The sequence below is a fragment of the Canis lupus genome, chromosome 2, assembly GCF_011100685.1.
Source record: "Canis lupus familiaris isolate Mischka breed German Shepherd chromosome 2, alternate assembly UU_Cfam_GSD_1.0, whole genome shotgun sequence".
NCBI lineage: Eukaryota > Metazoa > Chordata > Mammalia > Carnivora > Canidae > Canis > Canis lupus.
In genome coordinates, this window is record NC_049223.1 from 35,471,810 (window position 1) to 35,493,257 (window position 21,448).

At 43.6% G+C, this 21,448-nt stretch overlaps 1 protein-coding gene and 1 long non-coding RNA gene across 13 annotated transcripts in view; one reads left to right on the top strand and one right to left on the bottom strand.

The window, feature by feature from the left end:
* The window catches only part of LOC478038 (protocadherin gamma-C5), a 194,281-nt gene that overhangs the window by 36,681 nt on the left and 136,152 nt on the right, over positions 1 to 21,448 (top strand). Inside the window, exon 2 of one of the 12 annotated variants that reach the window (XM_038530409.1) lies at positions 9,568 to 9,918. The exons of 6 other annotated variants lie outside the window; for them this stretch is intronic. In XM_038530409.1, the coding sequence (XP_038386337.1) occupies positions 9,568 to 9,918 (351 nt within the window). Of the gene's footprint in view, positions 1 to 2,275; positions 2,436 to 9,567; positions 9,919 to 12,591; positions 15,284 to 17,411; positions 20,039 to 21,448 lie in introns of those variants that run through there. 5 more of the 12 variants (XM_038530410.1, XM_038530431.1, XM_038530421.1 and 2 more) reach the window with 5 other exon arrangements.
* On the bottom strand, positions 7,079 to 14,414 carry LOC119870210. The gene is made up of 2 exons (XR_005355462.1): positions 12,796 to 14,414; positions 7,079 to 9,928 (listed from the first exon to the last, which is right to left on the bottom strand). It is a non-coding gene; the product is annotated as an uncharacterized LOC119870210 (long non-coding RNA).

Below are 21,448 nucleotides of genomic sequence, written 5' to 3' on the forward strand. Positions count from 1 at the left end.
TCTATTATATAATAAATGAGAATAATATGTGCCTCTTCCTGGAGGAAGCTCCTGTTGGCATTGTAAGAATTTCCAGATTTCTAAGTTATTTTTTGAAATTGTGGCTGTTCCTTCTATCTGAATGCTTGAATATAGCAAGAGCTCTGTGGTTGTCATTCACTAATGTGTATACCTTTGATAAATAGACCTTTTTCATTTTAATTTCCTGTGATTTGAGGTTTGTTGCTCCAAACTATTTAGCTTATCCTCACTGGTACAAATAAAAAATATAAATATTAGGTATTTTAGACTCCTGTAAAATGATGCTTGCTCTTTCCATGCCGCGCCATATTCTTCATCTCAATGACATAAAAACTGTTGAGTAAAAAAATGTAAAGTTTGGTCAAATGTTTTTACGTGGCCTGTATTTCTTACTGTGTATACCTGAGGTATGCGTGATGTATGTGCTCATTCATACTGATTTCAGCCTTTTGTCTGAAGGTGGGGAGGTCAATTGCCTAAACTGTTAGGAGTCTTGAAGTGACATTTCTTGTCCTTTGAGAAGGATAAGAAAATGCCGGAGATATGTTTCAGTCTCAGCAGGACAATTCCAGACCAGCTACTCCAACAATGGAATAGAGTCCTTTCTTGAGCCAGAAATTTTTGGCTCATTTTGAAATTTATGAAATTCACCCATCAAATCACCTCAGACAGTCATCCAAAATCTATTTCATTAGGTTTCAAATAAAGTAACATATCTCTCCCTCCATACATTAGAAGGAGATATTATATTCAATAGTGTGAGATGCAGGGCCTGAGCCAAATAACTGAGAGCAGAGCAGAGGAAGGTATATTTTCACTCAAACATGCAAATACCTCACAGAAAAAGCACATGATCTTCAAAATGTCTTCTTTAAGGAAGAGTCTTTATATTAGTATCACTTTCTTCATGAGAAAAATTGCTAAATGGGTAGTGCCCCAGGAACTTCAGCTGCTCTAAGAGATTTTCTAATAATCCTGTATAAAACAAAGTCTACACAAATGTTATGAAAGTGTACAGAGAGTACAAAGACTGTACAATTTCCATCAACTTGTATAGATGCTGAAAAGTCTCAGACATTCCATTTTCATAGAAAGGATTTTCTTAAGGATAGGCAAGAATTCATTACAATAGAAAGGGAGAAGGTTAATGGCAAAAGGAAGAGAAAATATAAATTCATAAAGTAGGGAAAACAATGAAAATAAGGTCATAGGAAAATAGTCTGTTATGACTGGAGTGTAATGTGAGTTTGGATTAACATTGCAAAATAGGAGAATAAATCATTATATTGGTATCTAATTTGGTAATGCATTTGAAATAAAAGTATTTGTTTTAGTTATTCAAGGTGAGTTCAAGGATTATAAGGTAAGTTCCAAAATGGAGTGTCTAAGGACTCTCAACACCTCTCCAAGATTTACCAGTGATCAAGTCAAACTCACTATACGTATCAATGGAATAAATCAGCTGGATCTGAGTATTGGCATTATGGTGTATTACATATACATTCATATAATAAAAAGCACTGATTTCATAAAAATAATAAATATGGCATTCACAAGATTCAGCTGTATAAAAGCATGTGTACTAAATTGTCACTTTAACAAAGTTATCAGGCTGTGCTGTACTTAATGAGAAGACTACCTGTTTTTATTTTATTTTATTTTTTTAAGACTACCTGTTTTTAAAAAGTGAGCAATACATTAAAATAAGTCTAGGGTCTTGACTTTTTTGCAAAGATTGTATCTTTGAAAAGTATTACTGAATTGATAAAGTATTTTTGGAGAGAGTTAAAATACTATATAAAGGAGGTTATGGATTTTACAAAAATGTATGGATCATAGTTCACGAAAGTGTGGGTAAAAAGCCAGTAACTTATTTCATCTGCACTACTCACACCAGTGTTCACCAATACAGTGAAATCACTGAAGATATTTTTACCCCCTAAACTGAAAAAAGGTGGTATGCCTTGTGAATTTTTTAATGCAAAAAAGAATGTAAAATGATAACAATACTTACGAAATGATAAAAACTAGAACATGCCAAATATAGAGGGTAAATATGAATACTTAGGTTTTCAACAAGTAAGATACATAGATTTGAGAGCTTGCTCGTGGAGGGTAAATGGCTGGACAATATGCAGTTCTCCCAGACAACCTCCGGGCGCCGCTGTTGACCAAAGGGAAGAAAGGTTCTAAATTCTGTGGGAGACTTAGGCGGTGTTTTCCTGCTTTGTCCTGCACACATAAGAAGGCGGAGGCTGCACCCACCAACTCAAGTCCTGCCCTCAAATCACAAAAGCCCAGGTGCTGTCTTTTATTTTTTTAAACATCTCAGAGACATCCTGAAAAGAAGCTTCCCGGTGAGATAAAAAAAAATGCAAAGAAGCTCCGGAAAAACTGAACTGATGAAAATTCAGGTACTGTTTCTCTTTCTGCTGTCTTTGCTGTGGGGGGCTATATCCCAGCAGATCCAGTACACTATTCCAGAGGAGCAGGCCAAGGGCTTGCGGGTGGGGAACCTTGCCAAGGACCTGAAGCTCAGTGTCCAGGAGTTGCCAGCTCGAAAACTGTGGGTTAGTGCAGAGAATTTCTTCAGTGTGAGTACAGAGAGTGGGGATTTGTTAGTGAATGGTAGAATAGATCGAGAAGAAATTTGCGGGAGGAAATCGGAGTGTACACTAGAATTTGAAATGGTTGCTGAAAATCCAATGAATGTTTTCCATGTGATTGTTGAAATCCAAGATATTAATGACAATGCACCACGTTTCATGGCAAAAGTCATTGACTTGGAAATCTGTGAGTCAGCCTTACCAGGTGTAAAATTCCCTTTGGATTCTGCACAAGATGCAGATGCAGAAAGTAACTCATTGAAGATATACACTATCAACCCCAATGAACACTTCTCTGTGACAATGAAGGAAAGTCCTGATGGAAGTAAATACCCAGAATTACTGCTGGAAAAACCTCTGGACAGAGAACAGCAGAGCTCTCACCAGTTAATCCTGACTGCCATGGACGGTGGAGACCCTCCCCTAAGCGGCACCACCCAGATTCGGATTCAGGTCACCGATGCCAATGATAATGCTCCAGTGTTCAGCCAGGACACATACAGAGTTAGCCTCCAAGAAAACGTGCCCTGGGGGACCTCTCTGCTGCAAGTGATGGCTACCGACCAGGACGAGGGTGTTAATGCAGAGATCACCTATGCCTTCCTCAGTGCCCCAACAAGTACCAGCCTCCTCTTCAATCTCAATCCAAATACCGGTGACATTACAACCAATGGTACACTGGACTTTGAAAAGACAAGTAGATACATGCTGGTTGTAGAAGCCAAGGATGGAGGAGTGCACACGGCTCACTGTAATGTTCAGATTGAAATTGTTGATGAGAATGACAATGCTCCAGAGGTTACATTGATGTCCTTTTCTAACCAGATTCCAGAGGATTCAGATCTTGGAACTGTAATAGCCCTATTTAAAGTGAGAGACCAGGACTCTGGGCAAAACAGTCTGGTTACCTGCTATATTCAGGAAGAAGGTCCTTTCAAATTAGAATCCACCTCCAAGAATTATTACAAGCTGGTGATTGACAGTGCCCTAGATAGGGAGCAGATGGCAGAGTACAATGTCACCATTACAGCCACAGACAAGGGCAAGCCATCCCTATCCTCCAGTAAAAGCGTCTTCCTACACATCACGGATGTCAACGACAACGCACCAGTTTTCCAGCAGGCCTCCTACGTGGTCCACGTGGCCGAAAACAACCCTCCTGGAGCCTCCATCGCCCAAGTCAGCGCCTCCGACCCCGACCTGGGACCCAACGGCCGCGTCTCCTACTCCATCGTGGCCAGCGACCTGGAGCCACGGGCGCTGGCGTCCTACGTGTCGGTGAGCGCGCAGAGCGGCGTGGTGTTCGCGCAGCGCGCCTTCGACCACGAGCAGCTGCGCGCCTTCGAGCTGACCCTGCAGGCCCGCGACCAGGGCTCGCCCGCGCTCAGCGCCAACGTGAGCCTGCGCGTGTTGGTGGGCGACCGCAACGACAACGCGCCGCGGGTGCTGTACCCGGCGCTGGGGCCCGACGGCTCGGCGCTCTTCGACACGGTGCCGCGCGCCGCGCAGCCCGGCTACCTGGTCACCAAGGTGGTGGCGGTGGACGCCGACTCGGGACACAATGCCTGGCTGTCATACCACGTGCTGCAGGCCAGCGAGCCGGGACTCTTCAGCCTGGGGCTGCGCACGGGCGAGGTGCGCACGGCGCGTGCTTTGGGCGACAGGGACGCGGCCCGCCAGCGCCTGCTGGTCGCTGTGCGGGATGGGGGACAGCCGCCCCTCTCGGCCACAGCCACGCTGCTCCTGGTTTTCGCTGACAGCTTGCAGGAGGCGCTGCCAGACGTCAGCGAGCGCCAGGCGCCCGCTGATCCCCAGGCTGAGCTGCAGTTCTACCTGGTGGTGGCTTTGGCCTTGATCTCCGTGCTCTTCCTCCTCGCGGTGATTCTGGCGGTTGCCCTGCGCCTGGGACGCTCCTCCAGCCCCACCACCTGGGGCTGCCTTCGGCCTGGTCTGTGTGTCAAGTCCGGACCTGTGGTTCCTCCCAACTGTAGCGAAGGGACTTTGCCTTATTCCTACAATCTGTGCATTGCCTCACAATCAGCTAAGACAGAGTTTAATTTTCCCAACCTGAAACCAGAAATGGTTCCTCCTCGGGATCTCCTTTGTGATGATCCTTCTATGGATGGATGTGTCAACAATGAAGACCCCCAACTCGTTTATGAATCAGCTTTTGCCTCTCACGTGAGTTTCTGCAAACCTACTTTTATTCTCCTGTAGTGCATAATTATTTTTTACTATTGTTCATTTTTCTAGTGATAATTCTAGTAGAAGAGGTGTATGGGACGGGTGGAGTTTGGTTCCTTGATTGTTCAGTAGTCTTGGCAATTGCCTAATTAATACTTCTCAATCTGTACTGTTAACAATTTTGTATGATCAGAAATTATTGCTAAAGAGAGCTTGTTCTTGGATGCTACTTTTAATAATAACACTGCCTTTCTTAGTTGATGTGTGATACCTTTTTTAAAGCTTTATTCTTAGTATATGGTTTGCCAAAGTGAGCACTCAAGCTTTATTCTTTATAAATGTAGTTACAGTTCTACTTAAGTTAGTTTATGTTCATCTTCATCAAATATATTATAGTTTTTCATCTTTTGCTGCAATGTGTATTTTTAGTAGAGCCTTCATAATTATGCCTCTTAGCACTTCTTTGCCTTATCACATGTAGTAAAGACCAATTTGATCGCTAATTTTGGATCAATTTTATTAACACTCCATAATCTCATTCAAAAATAAATTTCCAGTCACCTGGCTGGTTCAGTCAGTAGAACATGTGAGTCTTGATATCTGTGTTGTGGGTTCCAGCCACACACTGAGTGTAGAGATTACTTAAAAATAAAATCTTTAAAAAAAATCTTAACCATTCTTCAGTAATTTATTTTTATACTCTTTATACTTTGTCAGTTATGATAAGGAATGTAATGAAACTTTTTTTTAAAGACTTATTTACTTATTCTTGATAGACACACAGAAAGAGAGAGAGAGAGAGAGAGAGAGAGAGAGAGAGAGGCAGAGACACAGGCAGAGGGAGAAGCAGGCTCCATGCAGGGAGCCCAAAGCGGGACTCGATCCCCAGACTCCAGGATCGCGCCCTGGGCCAAAGGCAGGCACAAAACCGCTGAGCCACCCAGGGCTCACCCTGAAACTTTTTGTATATAAAGCCTCTCTCATATTTCTTTTTTTAAGTATAGGTTTCTGAGAAGTGAGTCTAAGTTTTTCTTTTTTTTTTTTTTTGAGTCTGTTTTTCAAAACATCGCATTTTACCTCCTAATCCCCAGCAATTTGTGAGTCCTTTGAGGAATGTGAAAATTACCTTTAATTTGCTCCCCAAAGTCTTGATGATTTTATTACTCTGAATAAATAATGGACTTTCTTGTCTGATTAAAATTTATGAATAACTTCTAGAAGCTAATTAGTATGTGAGGAATAATCTAAAGAATTGGCTATTTGGTGCTTTATATCAAATTTTGTAAAATTAGGGGCAGCCCCGGTGGCGCAGCGGTTTAGCGCTGCCTGCAGCCCAGGGCGTGATCCTGGAGACCCTGGATCGTGTCCCATGTCAGGCTCTCTGTATGATGCCTCCTTCTCCCTCTGCCTGTGTCTCTCCCTCTCTCTCTGTCTCTATGAATAAATAAATAAAATCTTTAAAAATTTTTTTGTAAAATTAGTTAATTAGTCAAAGTATTCATTTATAAGAAAACTGAAACATTCAGTAATAACATATATACAACTACTAAAAATTTTCCTTTTTTGTAGTTATTTCTAAAATCAGATCTACAATAAACTTATAAATGATAGTAAAATAATAATACCTTCTGGATGTGTCTTTATGTGAAAAAAGATACTGAAAATGTCTGTTTTTTTACAAAGTTTCCATTTAACTTTCCTGTCATTATTTATTTTAATATCAGTTACTTATTATTTTAGGCTTTGCAGTTATATTAGTGATACACTCATTAAACATTGGAAAAACTTTGTGTTTGAGTGTCTACTCTATGGAAGGTGCTGTTCTAAAGTTTTAGTGCACACTGTGAACATGATGGTCACAAACATAGCCTGTGACCTAAAATCTTCTAATACAAAATTAATGAACAAATTAACTTCCCAGACCTACTATCATATTTGCCAAGCCCATTTGCACGGGGTTAAGGATAGCTCTTGAACAGTAGATGTTTTCTTAAAAGGGAATTCAAAAGTTGCGCCAGATTCTAAAGGGTCAACTCATGTGAGGGAACTTATTTCTATAAGGAAGGACTAAACCTCCAACTTCTCTGAACTGACACTGTTTTTTCACCTACCTATGCTTTCATTCTTCAAGTTCATCCTTGTTTCTGGAAAGGATAAATGTGTCCCTTACACAGTGCACTGCACCAAAAATGGACTGTGAAAATAAATAATGGAAAAGTTTAAAAGATAAAAATTCTTAGAAAAAATAATTTTTCTTTGAAAATAAATTACTTTGGAAGGTTTATTGTACAGTAAGCTTTGGATCATGCTTGGATTTTCATTGCAAATAAAAACAGGAGCTTGAATTTTATTCTTTTAGGAAAAATAGGTTATGAAAAAGAAATGATATAAACAGGTAGTGCTTTTCTTTACCAAAAATATATTGCAGTAACAGGTTAGGACTCTGAGTGTCGCTGTTCACCAATCAGGGGAAACGTAACCAGGAATTTAATCCGAACCAGAAGATTTCTGCATCACAAAGTATTAGCCCTGTGGCTTTAGGAAGCTTAAGACTGGACCCCAGAATTCCAACATCCAACGGTGAAAGCACATAATCTTGGACCCCGAAGATCCTGGGGCTCCTCTGGTCTCCACTGAGGAAACACCCAAGTGCAAGCTATTCCGCAGCGGGGCGGTAATGGCGGCTCCTCCTTATCACCCAGACTGCAGCCGGCTGGTCGGGATTTGCGTTCTCCTGGGGGCCCTGTGGAAAATCCAGGCCGAACAGATCCGCTACTCTGTGCCTGAGGAGCTGGAGAAAGGCTCTTATGTGGGCAATATCGCCAAGGACCTGGGACTGGAGCCCCGGGAGCTGGAGGAGCGTGGAGTCCGCATTGTTTCCAGAGGTAGGACGCAGCTCTTTGCTCTGAACCTGCGAAGCGGCAGCTTGGTCACGGCGGGTAGGATAGACCGGGAGGAGCTCTGTGACAGATCTCCAAAGTGTGTAGTAAGCCTGGAGATTCTTCTGGAAGACAAAGTGAAGATTTTTGGAATAGAAGTGGAAATTATCGATGTTAATGATAATGCGCCCACCTTTGGGATAGAGCAAAGGGAAATAAAAGTTGCTGAAAATGAAAATCCTGGGACAAGATTTCCTCTTCCTGAAGCTTTTGATCCAGATGTAGGAGTAAACTCCTTGCAGGGTTACCAGCTCAGCTCGAATGTTCACTTCTCCCTAGACGTGCCAAGTGGAGCAGATGGCATTAAGTCCCCTGAGCTGGTGCTGGAGCTTGCCCTAGACCGAGAAGAAGAGGCAGTTCACCACCTCCTTCTCACTGCCTTTGACGGAGGTGACTTGGCTCACTCTGGCACTGTCAAGATTCATGTAACACTTGTGGATACCAACGACAATGCTCCTGTATTCACTCAGCCAGAGTACCATGTGAATGTTCTAGAGAACGTGCCAGTGGGCTACCGGCTACTCACTGTAAAAGCCACTGATCCAGATGAAGGAGCCAACGGAGAAGTAACCTATTCTTTCCGCAAAGTGAGAGATAAAATGTCCCAACTATTCCAATTGAATTCTTTGACTGGGGACATAACAATATTGGGGGATCTAGATTATGAAAACTCTGGATTTCATGATATAGATGTAGAAGCCCATGATGGACCTGGTCTCCGAGCCAGAAGTAAGGTACTGGTGACAGTTCTGGATGTAAATGACAATGCTCCAGAAGTCACTGTTACATCTCTCACCAGCTCTATCCAAGAAACTTCTTCCCCAGGTACAGTAATTGCGCTTTTCAATGTACATGACAGTGATTCAGGAGAGAATGGCCTTGTCACATGTTCTATTCTGGATAATCTGCCATTCACACTTGAAAAGACCTATGGAAATTATCATCGGTTGTTGACACGCAAAACACTGGATAGGGAAGAGGTCTCAGAATACAACATCACAGTAACTGCCACTGATCATGGAATTCCACCACTGTCCACAGAAACTCACATATCACTGCAGGTGGCAGACATCAATGACAACCCACCTGCTTTCCCTCACGCTTCCTACTCTGCCTACATTCCTGAAAACAACCCCAAAGGAGCCTCCATTTTATCCATGTCTGCCCAGGACCCTGACAGCATGGAGAATGCCAGAGTCACTTACTCCTTGGCTGAGGACACACTCCATGGGATGCCTCTCTCCTCCTATGTTTCCATCAACTCTGATACTGGTGTCCTGTATGCACTGCACTCCTTCGACTATGAGCAGATTAGAGACCTGCAACTGTTAGTGACAGCCAGCGACAGCGGGGAACCTCCACTCAGCAGCAATGTGTCTTTGAGTATTTTCATTCTGGACCAAAATGACAATGCCCCCGAAATCCTGTACCCCACCCTCCCCACTGATGGTTCCACAGGTGTGGAGCTGGCTCCTCGATATGCAGAGTCTGGCTACCTGGTCACCAAGGTGGTGGCAGTGGACAGAGACTCTGGCCAGAATGCCTGGCTGTCCTACCACCTGCTCAAGGCCAGCGAGCCTGGGCTCTTCCAGGTGGGGCTGCACACAGGAGAGGTGCACACAGCTCGGGCCCTGCTGGACAGAGATGTGCTCAAGCAGAGCCTGGTGGTGGCGGTGCAGGACCACGGCCAGCCCCCTCTCTCGGCCACCGTCACGCTCACTGTGGCCCTGGCCAACAGCATCCCAGACATCCTGGCCGACCTAAGCAGCCTCGAGTCTCCTGACAACCCAGACGACTCTGACCTCACACTGTACCTGGTGGTGGCCGTGGCCGCAGTCTCCTGCGTCTTCCTCGCCTTTGTCATCGTGCTGCTGGCGCTCAGGCTGAGGCGCTGGCACGCGTCGCGTCTGCTCCAGGCTGCAGGAGGAGGGCTGCTGGGCGTGCCGGCCTCGGCCTCGCAGTTTGTGGGCATGGACGGGGTGCGGGCGTTCCTGCAGACCTATTCTCACGAGGTGTCCCTGACCGCGGGCTCGCGGGAGAGTCACGTGATCTTCCCGCAGCCCAACTATGCGGACACGCTCCTCAGCCAGGACAGCTGTGGGAAAAGCGAGCCTCTTCTGATAACTCAGGATATATCCGAAACGAAAGGAGACGCTAGTCTTCATCAGGTGAGTCAATCTTGCCACATCAAAACATAGGCAGAGAGCAATATAAATGTCTCCAATTGAATAAGATAGGTAATATATAAAGACATTTGTCTTTTAGTCTTCTATTACTTTAAAGGGGAGGGGCAAGTGATACCTCAAAAATAATATCAGTTACTACTCATAAAAGTTATTTATTTCATTTGTAGTCTTCATTCAGTTTTAGTCTCAGCAGCAATTTCTTAATTTTATACCTCTAAGCATCTCCCTCCTTTAAGTGTCATTTTCATTTAGATATTAGTGAAAGGATAGATTAGAACTGTGAAATGTGGAGCATTTGGCTGCTCAGTGGGTAGAGTATGCAACTCTCGATCTTAGAGTCATGAGTTCGGGCCTCGTGTTGGGGTAGAGATTACTTCTTTTTTTTCTTTTTTTAATTTTAAAGATTTTATTTATTTATTCATGAGAGACAGAGAGAGAGAAGCAGAGAAACAGGCAGAGGGAGAAGTTGGCTCCATACAGGGAGCCTGATGTGGGACTTGATCCCAGGTCTCCAGGATCATGCCCTGGGCTGAAGGCAGGCACTAAACCACTGAACCACCCAGGCTGCCCTATTTTTTATTTTTCTAACTAGGTTCCACACCCATGGTGAAGCCCAACACAGGGCTCGAACTCACAATCCTGAGATCAGGACCAGAGCTGAAATCAAGAGTAGGCGGCTTAATGGACTGAGTCATTGAGATGCTCTAGATGATGACTTAAAAAAAAAGAACTGAAATGAAAGGCAATTGTATAAAATCATATTATTCTGTCGTATGATGCTGTTATTGATTCTAGCTTGACTTTTTAAATTTCCTCTTTTCTACTTTGAAATTTTCTTTTTTCTGAAAATTAAACAGTGACAATTTATAAATACTGGAGGAAATTTAACTTTTAGGTATAATTTTAATAGGGATAGTTTCTCAATTGGATTGGTGTATTTCACATATTTTGTTGTTGCAGTTTTTGAGAGGCACCAGCAGTAACTATGTGATTCCTTTGGCATACTTCTTTGATTACCAAAAATATTGACCATTATTTCATTCATCTTTAAGTAGGTTGAAGGAATAATTTTAGTAATTTCTAAATTTTGGGGTACCTGGGTGGCTCAGTTGGTTGAGCATCTGCCTTCAGCTTGGTCATGATCCCAAGGTCCTGGGATGGAGCCCCACATCATGCTGAGCAGGGAGTCTGCTTCTCCCTCTTCTCCTGGTTCATGCTATCTCTTGCTATCTGTGTCACTATCTCTTTCTCTAAGTAAATAAATCATTTAACTAAATAATAATTTCTAAATTTCCTATTATGGCATCACAATGAAATCCTTCTTGATTTCTAAGGAAAATATAAGTTTCAAAACCTTTCCTTTCGCATCATGAGAGTGACTTATAAATGTTGGGTAACTTGGATTCTGTATTGATACAATTTATGCTACGTAGTAAGTAAGCCTCATCGTTGCTCCTGAAAATTGCTCTCAGTTAGCTTTGAGATGGCTCTGGGATGATCTGATATGGGGAAAATATTTTGCATGCAAGGGATATACAACACTTTTGTTCTTTGTGCCTTCCTTTAGTTCTGTGAGTTAACTAAGAATTTGTGAATGTCTAGGGCTACACAAATTAGTGCTCTTTAGATAGCCAGGAATTGTAGTAATAGATTGTGGACTATGCTTCAATTCAACTTAAGAAGGAGCATTTTAGTTTCTAAATGCTTTTTGTCTTTGTGGGAAACTGTGAGATACATGGAAAAATAGAATGTCATGTGATACAATTAGCTGACAGGGGGAAAGGAGAGAGAGGAAATATTGAGATTCTGAGGAGAGATTAAAATACTGAAGCCGGGGCACCTGCGTGGCTCAATAGGTTAAGCATCTGCCTTTGGCTCAGATCATGATCCCAGAGTCCTGGGATCAAGTCCAGAATTGGGCTCCCTGCTTAGCAGGGAGTCAACTTCACCCTCTTCCTCTGCCTGCCACTCCTCCTGCTGTTCTGTCTCTCTCTCTCTCTCTCTCTCTCAAATAAATAAATAAATGAAGTCTTTTTAAAAATAAATAAAATACTGAAAAAAATAAAATAAAAAAAAGAAAAAAAGAAAAAAAATAAGATAAAATACTGAAGCTTTAAAATAAAATTTGGAAATATCAATTGGCCTGAAACTGCATCAAGCATATTTGGATGCTGGCATTAGGAATATATTCCAGAATCAGAGTGATACATATTTTAAATGTCTAGGAGAACAGTAGATAATTGTTACACTAATATCACACAGAAAATGTATTTTTATTTGAGTAGCCACTTGATTTATTTTAGAAAATAGTATTTCTGGTTAAGTAAATTATTGTGCAACCATATGATGGAAGAAATAAATGAGAAAGCCCTTTATGTACTGATACGAAATAATTTCATGATATAATGAGTGAAAATGCAGAATATGTTATATTGTATACTTACATTTATGTATTAAAGGGGGGAGAACATTTATAAAAATCTGCACTATACAAAACATCTCTCTGGAATGGTACACAAAAAAAAGTAACACTTATTTCTCCTGGAACAAATGAGTTCATGAAAGCAGAGGAGAAAATGTTCTGCATATACCTTTTCAATTTGGAACTATATGGATATATACCATTTTAAAAATTAATAAATACTCTCAGTAAATTAAAAAAAATGTATTTCGCAAAACATTTACAAGAAATTGGTGCACTTCCACGAGAAGACCTCTGGGTGTCGGTGTAGGTCAAAAAAGTGAGAGAAGATGCATTTGGGAGCCTCTTAGAGGGTAACTTCCTGCTCAAACCAGCCATATAGAGGAGACCAGTAAAGATTCAGATACGGAAAACAAAAGCAGAAAGAGAGACCCTACCCGGCATTTTGCCATCCACAGAGGGCTTATTTCTCCTCTTGACCAAAAAGCAGAGCCACGGTGGAGAAAGAGGATGAGGCCGAGAGCAGAGTGGAGCAGCCCAGCGCGGTGGCGGCAGGTATTGTTGCCCTTCCTGATGTCTTTGTTCTGCGGGGCTCTCCCGGATCAGATCCGCTATTCAATTCCTGAAGAGCTGGCCAAAAACTCGGTGGTAGGAAACCTCGCCAAGGATCTGGGGCTCAGTGTCCGGGACTTGCCAGCCCGGAAACTGCGTGTTAGCGCGGAGAAAGAATATTTCACTGTAAATCCTGAAAGTGGGGACTTACTTGTGAGTGACAGAATAGATCGAGAGCAGATATGCGGAAAGAAGTCTCTGTGTATTCTGGATTTCGATACTGTCGCTGAAAACCCACTAAATATCTTTCACGTAGCAGTACTAGTGCAGGATATAAATGACAACACCCCAGTATTCAAACATAATAAGATTGATTTAAAAATTGGAGAATCCACCAAGCCAGGTAAAACATTTCCACTAGACCCGGCCCTGGATTCAGATGCTGGTCCTAACTCACTGCAAAGATACCATCTTAATGACAATGAGCACTTTGATCTCTCAGAGAAACAGACTCCAAATGGACATAAATATCCTGAGTTGATTCTGAAACATTTTCTAGACAGAGAAAAACAGAGTTTCCATCAATTGGTTCTAACAGCTGTGGACGGTGGGGACCCACCCCAGAGCGGCACCACCCAGATCCAAATTCAAGTGACCGATGCTAATGATAACCCTCCAGTGTTCATCCAAGACATCTACAAGGTCAGCCTGCAGGAAGGTGTGCCCCGGGGCTTCTCTGTGCTTCGGGTAACAGCCACTGACCAGGATGAGGGTGTCAACGCAGAGATCACCTACTCCTTTCATAATGTGGATGAACTAGTGGAACAGTTTTTTAACTTAGATAAAACAACAGGAGAAATCACAACAAAGGATTATTTTGATTTTGAAACTGCTAATAGTTACACTCTCAGTGTAGAAGCAAAAGATCCTGGAGATCTAGCAGCCCACTGCAGTATCCAAGTTGAAATTCTCGATGAAAATGATTGTGCACCTGAAGTGATGATGACTTCAATATTTACTCCTCTACCAGAAGATTCGCCACCAGGAACTGTGGTCGCCTTGATAAAAACAAGGGATAGAGACTCTGGAGAAAATGGAGAAGTTTACTGCAGCATCTTGGGAAAGGCCGACTTTATACTGAATTCTTACTCAAAGAACTATTACAAGCTAGTGACAGATGGTCCCCTGGACCGGGAGGAGATTCCGGAATACAACATCAGTGTAATGGCCACCGACAGGGGAAAGCCGCCCCTCTCTTCTAGTATAAGCATCACTCTGCACATTGCGGATGTCAACGACAACACGCCAGTTTTCCAGCAGGCCTCCTACGTGGTCCACGTGGCCGAAAACAACCCTCCTGGAGCCTCCATCGCCCAAGTCAGCGCCTCCGACCCCGACCTGGGGCCCAACGGCCGCGTCTCCTACTCCATCGTGGCCAGCGACCTGGAGCCACGGGCGCTGGCGTCCTACGTGTCGGTGAGCGCGCAGAGCGGCGTGGTGTTCGCGCAGCGCGCCTTCGACCACGAGCAGCTGCGCGCCTTCGAGCTGACCCTGCAGGCCCGCGACCAGGGCTCGCCCGCGCTCAGCGCCAACGTGAGCCTGCGCGTGTTGGTGGGCGACCGCAACGACAACGCGCCGCGGGTGCTGTACCCGGCGCTGGGGCCCGACGGCTCGGCGCTCTTCGACACGGTGCCGCGCGCCGCGCAGCCCGGCTACCTGGTCACCAAGGTGGTGGCGGTGGACGCCGACTCGGGACACAATGCCTGGCTGTCATACCACGTGCTGCAGGCCAGCGAGCCGGGACTCTTCAGCCTGGGGCTGCGCACGGGCGAGGTGCGCACGGCGCGTGCTTTGGGCGACAGGGACGCGGCCCGCCAGCGCCTGCTGGTCGCTGTGCGGGACGGGGGACAGCCGCCCCTCTCGGCCACAGCCACGCTGCTCCTGGTTTTCGCTGACAGCTTGCAGGAGGCGCTGCCAGACGTCAGCGAGCGCCAGGCGCCCGCTGATCCCCAGGCTGAGCTGCAGTTCTACCTGGTGGTGGCTTTGGCCTTGATCTCCGTGCTCTTCCTCCTCGCGGTGATTCTGGCGGTTGCCCTGCGCCTGGGACGCTCCTCCAGCCCCACCACCTGGGGCTGCCTTCGGCCTGGTCTGTGTGTCAAGTCCGGACCTGTGGTTCCTCCCAACTGTAGCGAAGGGACTTTGCCTTATTCCTACAATCTGTGCATTGCCTCACAATCAGCTAAGACAGAGTTTAATTTTCTTAATGTCACCCCGGAAGTGACTCCCTCTCAGGATCTCCTCTGTGAAGATGCCTCTTGGGTACCAAATACAAATCATGAAGGTTTACCATTTACATCAGATATTATTTTAAAGGTGAGCTTTAATTTACTTATTTTTACTTTGGTTGTCAATGTTTGTTAGCAAATCACCCAACTGCAGTAGAAGTCTATTTCGTATTTTGTCTTGTGGGTTCAATTTAGGAGTTTTCTGCCTCAATTATCTTAATCTAGCTTAACTAAATCTTTGACACGGGTTTTTCTATCTGATGTATGAGATTTATTTGTCCATAATTACAAGCCTGTACTACCTGAAATATTTCTCTTTCTTTTTTTAAAAAAGATTTTATTTATTCATGAGAGAGAGAGGCAGAGACACAGGCAGGGGAGAAGCAGACTCCATGCAGAGAGCCTGATGTGGGACTCCAGGATCACACCCTGGGCCGAAGGCAGGCGCTAAACCTCTGAGCCACCCAGGGATCCCCAATATTTCTCTTTCTTCTTAATTTCTATATTCCTTTCCTATGAAATTTCTTTACTATTGGGACCTTACGCTATTACTTTCACCTTCAGGGTCTTCATTACTCAAATTTTAGTTTTACTTCCTCTTAAAATTATAGCATTTCAGGGATCCCTGGGTGGCACAGCGGTTTAGCGCCTGCCTTTGGCCCAGGGCGTGATCCTGGAGACCCGGGATCGAGTCCCACGTCGGGCTCCCGGTGCATGGAGCCTGCTTCTCCCTCTGCCTGTGTCTCTGCCTCTCTCTCTCTCTCTCTCTGTGACTATCATAAATTAAAAAAATATATAGCATTTCAGAGTAAAGAGAGCTCTCTATGTTGCTAGCTTGAGATAACTGGGAACAAAAAAAAGGAAGGAAGGAAGGAGAAAGAAAGAAAGAAAAAAGAAAAAAAGAAAAGAAAGAAAGAAAGAAAGAAAGAAAGAAAGAAAGAAAGAAAGAAAGAAAGAAAGAAAGAAATTACCCAGTGTGGTGGTTGCCAACAGCAAGGGACAGGTAGGACTGAATTGTAGACCAGCATTCTAAGTGTCTTTTCAAGCTAAGCGTCCTGAGATCTCAGATCTGTTTTTAAAGGATGGGCAACATTTGAGGCCTGCAGTGCCTATTTTATGAGTGTATTTATTAAATGTGAGAAATCTTTCTCATTCATCCAAATAGCTTTTGTGAAAAATTGCACATTGATAAAAGTTTTGCAAACTGTGCTTACATTGTTTACTTAAATTTTTCTTTTTGAATTTTCTAATTATAGATATAAATGTCTTCATTTTCTTTTTCTTTTTTTATAAATTTATTTTTTATTGGTGTTCAACTTCCAACATATAGAATAACACCCAGCATTTTCTTTTTCTATGTAGGTGTCATTAGGTAAAAAATGCTTTTCTCACTTAATGGACTCTCTGAAATACCCTTTTTTCCCAATCATGAGGCGTTTTTTTCCCCTTCTACCATATAAAGGTGATAACATTAAATATCTCTCTCAATATAGGAAGACCACTCACTGCCTGCTCACTGAGTATCTGGGCATGTTTTTTGGCATAGGTAATGAACTAAAGCCCTTTCCTTCAGTCACTATACGGATTTCTCCAAGATCTGTCACTGTAAAATGCCTAACTCCAGTTTATACATGGTAATAGGAAAATATAGATAATGCAAAGTTAACCCAACTCGAACTCTTAGTCTGATGTGGTTTAACTTTCAAATTCTTAGTGTGAAAATCTGGGAACTTTCTCAAAGACCTCACAAATAACAAAATTGCCTCTTTATTTTTTTCTGTTTATGACAGCTAATACAATTTGCTTGAATTAGCAGGCGTTTTTGCACAAGTGCAATGAGAGTTAGGTTTCTTTCCTTGACATTCTTATGCACAATGGGCACATTTTCATTAATATACCCGAAATAAAAATATGAAATTTTAAAACCTACAAAACTAAGAATTCCAGTGTCCTAATACAATGAACTCAGCATAGGTAGGAGGTAAATAAAGGACATAGGCTCAATGGCACTTAAATAAAACTTTTCTAAGGAAATAAAAATCTAATAATTATATTGATTTTAAGGTTTGTTGAAGACTTTTGCCATTTCAGAATTAAATATAAACAGTGTCACTTGATAATAAGTTAAAGATACAGCAAAATTATTAGAAACAAAATATGATTAAACATTTATGAAATAAAACGGAATTGGTGTAGTAACTGGTTAGGACTCTGAGTGTCGCTGTTCACCAAAGTGGAAGAGCTGCTTGCTGATACGACCTGACTCTCAGCTCCTTCCGCATTAAACAAACAGACCCAAGAAGTTTTTGGGAATAGCCTCGCATTTGTGTCAAGTAATATGCTCCTTTTGGCTTGAAAGAAAGAAGGAAACAGCAGACTGGAATTAGGACTAAGAAAACTGGTCGGAGAGAAAGCAATGGCGGATCCACTGAGGGGTTGGTGCTGCATAGAGCCGCTCTTGCTCTTCCTGTTCCTGGAGACACTGTGGGGAGTCAGAGCCGCGCAGATCCACTACTCGGTGCTGGAAGAGCTGGACAAAGGATCCTTCGTGGGCAACATCGCCAAGGACCTGGGGCTGGAGCCCCGGGAGCTGGCGGAGCGCGGAGCCCGCATCGTCTCCAGAGGTAGGACACAGCTTTTCGCTCTGAACCCAATAAGCGGCAGCTTGGTCACTGTGGACAGGATAGACCGAGAGGAGCTCTGCGCTCAGAGCATGCCGTGTTTGGTGAGTTTTAACATCTTGGTTGAGAATAATATGAAAATTTATGGAGTAGAAATAGAAATAATAGATATTAATGACAACTTTCCGCGATTCCGGGATGAGGAAGTAAAAGTAAAAATTAATGAAAATGCGGCTACTGGAACGCGATTAGCACTTCCCTTCGCTCGAGATGCTGATGTGAGTGTGAACTCCCTCCAGAGTTATCAACTCAGCCCCAATATCCATTTCTCTCTGGAAGAGAAAAGCGGAGATGATGGACAAAAATACCCAGAACTGGTACTGGAGAAGCCCTTGGACCGCGAGAAAGTAGCTGCCCACAACCTGCTCCTCACAGCTTTAGATGGTGGGGACCCCATACTCTCTAGTACTATGCACATACGAGTGATGGTCCTTGATGCAAATGATAATGCACCCTTGTTCTCTCTACCTGAGTACAGAGTGAGTGTACCAGAGAACATACCGGTAGGCACTCGGCTGCTTATGCTAACTGCCACAGATCCAGATGAGGGAATAAATGGGGAATTAACTTACTCTTTTCACAATGAAGACGACAAAATTTCAAAGACTTTCCAACTTGATTCGAAACTGGGTGAAATCTTGACTCTGCAATCACTGGATTATGAAGAATCCAGATTCTACCTCATGGAAGTGATAGCTCAGGATGGAGGTGCTCTTCTTGCCAGTGCTAAGGTGCTGATCACAGTACAAGACGTGAATGACAATGTCCCAGAAGTGATCCTCACCTCTCGTGCTAGTTCTGTTTCTGAGGACTGTCCTCCTGGAACCATAATTGCACTGTTTAGTGTACATGATGGTGATTCTGGAGAGAATGGAGAGATCCTATGTTCTATCCCTAGGAACTTGCCTTTTAAATTGGAAAAGTCAGTTGATAATTACTATCACTTATTGACCACAAAAGCCCTGGACCGAGAAGAGATCTCAAATTATAACATCACAGTCATGGTCATTGACTGTGGAAACCCACCCCTATCTACAGAAAGCTACATTTCCCTTAATGTGGCAGACATCAATGACAACCCTCCCATCTTTCCTCACACCCCATACTCCACCTACATCCTGGAAAACAATCCCAGAGGCATCTCAGTCTTATCTGTGACTGCGCAGGACCCCGACAGCGGCAACAATGCCAAAGTCACTTATTCTCTGGCCGAGGACACATTTCAAGGAATACCTCTATCCTCCTATGTCTCCATCAATTCCAACACAGGCGTCCTGTATGCTCTGGACTCTTTTGACTATGAGCAGGTTAAAGACCTGCAGCTGTGGGTAATGGCCAGTGACAATGGAGACCCTCCACTTAGTAGCAACATATCACTGAGGCTGTTCGTGCTGGATCAGAATGACAATGTGCCTGAAATCCTGTACCCCAGCATTCCCACGGATGGCTCCACAGGCGTGGAGCTGGCGCCCCGCTCCGCAGAGCCCGGCTACCTGGTCACCAAGGTGGTGGCAGTGGACAGAGACTCTGGCCAGAATGCCTGGCTGTCCTACCACCTGCTCAAGGCCAGTGAGCCTGGGCTCTTCCAGGTGGGGCTGCACACGGGAGAGGTGCGCACAGCGCGGGCCCTGCTGGACAGAGACGCGCTCAAGCAGAGCCTGGTGGTGGCGGTGCAGGACCACGGCCAGCCCCCTCTCTCGGCCACCGTCACGCTCACTGTGGCCATTGCTGACAGCATCCCAGATGTCCTGGCTGACTTGGGCAGCCTGGAAGCCCCACGTGACTCCCAAGCTTCAGACCTCACGCTGTACCTGGTGGTGGCCGTGGCCGCAGTCTCCTGCGTCTTCCTCGCCTTTGTCATCGTGCTGCTGGCGCTCAGGCTGAGGCGCTGGCACGCATCGCGTCTGCTCCAGGCTGCAGGAGGAGGGCTGCTGGGCGCGCCGGCCTCGGCCTCGCAGTTTGTGGGCGTGGACGGGGTGCGGGCGTTCCTGCAGACCTATTCTCACGAGGTGTCCCTGACCGCGGGCTCGCGGGAGAGTCACGTGATCTTCCCGCAGCCCAACTATGTGGACACGCTCCTCAGCCAGGAGAGCTGTGGGAAAAGCGAGCCTCTTCTGATATCTGAGGAGATCAATGTAAATGAAGAACTAGGAGTTGTTCAGGTGAGATTCTTTTTCAGTATGCTTGCTTGTAGCTTTTTTTTTTTCATTTGTTTCCTTAATCTGTTTTCTGCCACATTCGAAACTGATTAATTATGGAAATATTGAATCGTATGTTTCATTCAGAGATCAAGTTGATCTAATTGGGTGATTGATGCTATCTCCGTTTGCTTTCAGGTTATATTTTGGGTTTAAAGCCTTCTTTTTTCAATACGTAAAATTTTAGACAATCTAGCTGATACCCATAGGCTTAAAAGAAAGTGGTTAAACACAATCATCTTACCCAAAGACTTTCTTACACTAGAATTGTTATTATGTTAATAGAAGAGTTGTTTGGTTAGTCCAAGTTGTTATATGTAATATTCTCTTTTGGATATTTGTGTAAACACCAATAGCGAATAGGTTTTGGAAAGGATGGTATACAGCACTGATATTTTAGTATACCTTCACTTTGCATAAGGAAATAATTTATAGTATTTTCATAAATCAATGGAAGAATATAGAAAACTTCTACATGATAAAAATCAGAAAAACAGATTAAATTTATAGTCTATGGCATTCTCAAGTCTGAGAACTTTGGGTTAACCTATGTAATTACTGGACACCCATATTTGTTGAAAGAAGAAATCAGTGAGAAGGAACCTTAAAACTACTTTATTCAGTGTGCATAGGTGGCTCAGTCAGCTAAGCATGGGACTCTTGATTTGGGCTCAGGTCATGGTCCTCAGGGTGTTGGGGTAGAGTCCCAAATGGGGCTTCTGGCTCAGGGCAGAGTCTCCTTGAGATTTCCTTCCTTATTCCTCTGCCCTTTACACCTCCACCCCCACATGCATTCTCTAAAAAGAAATAAATATTTTTTTAAAAAAAACTATACTTTATTCTGTGGTGCAGTTTAAAATCTCCAAAGAATTAGATTCTGCTACATGCATTAATACAAATATGCCACACACCTGGCATCTTCTGGTTACAGATAACCCTTCCCTTTTCAGAGTCAGTATCTACTTGAATGTTTGCACCTATGCACGCGTCAGTAAAATTCTGCTTTATCACTAGAGCCTAAGATTTGTACTTGGAAAATCAATTCAACATAAAAATTGTTTGAAACTTTAAAATTCATTTCTCAGGGGTATGCTCTTCTTAAATTAATAATTTTTCTTAATTAAATGCAAGTCTATGGGTCTCAGATTTCTTGAGTGTGTGTTGTGTAATGGAAGAACTGCTCCCTGCATTTTTGGTATCTAATCTACTATAGATGATTTTCAGATGCTTCATTTTAAGATTTTCAATCATCCAAATATTGTACTTTCAACAGCTTCTTCAGTTGCAAAGTGTGACTAAATAGGAGAAACGGCAATAAAATATTATGAATGGGATGGTAGGCTACATCACCTGACCAAACAAATGGTTTATTGT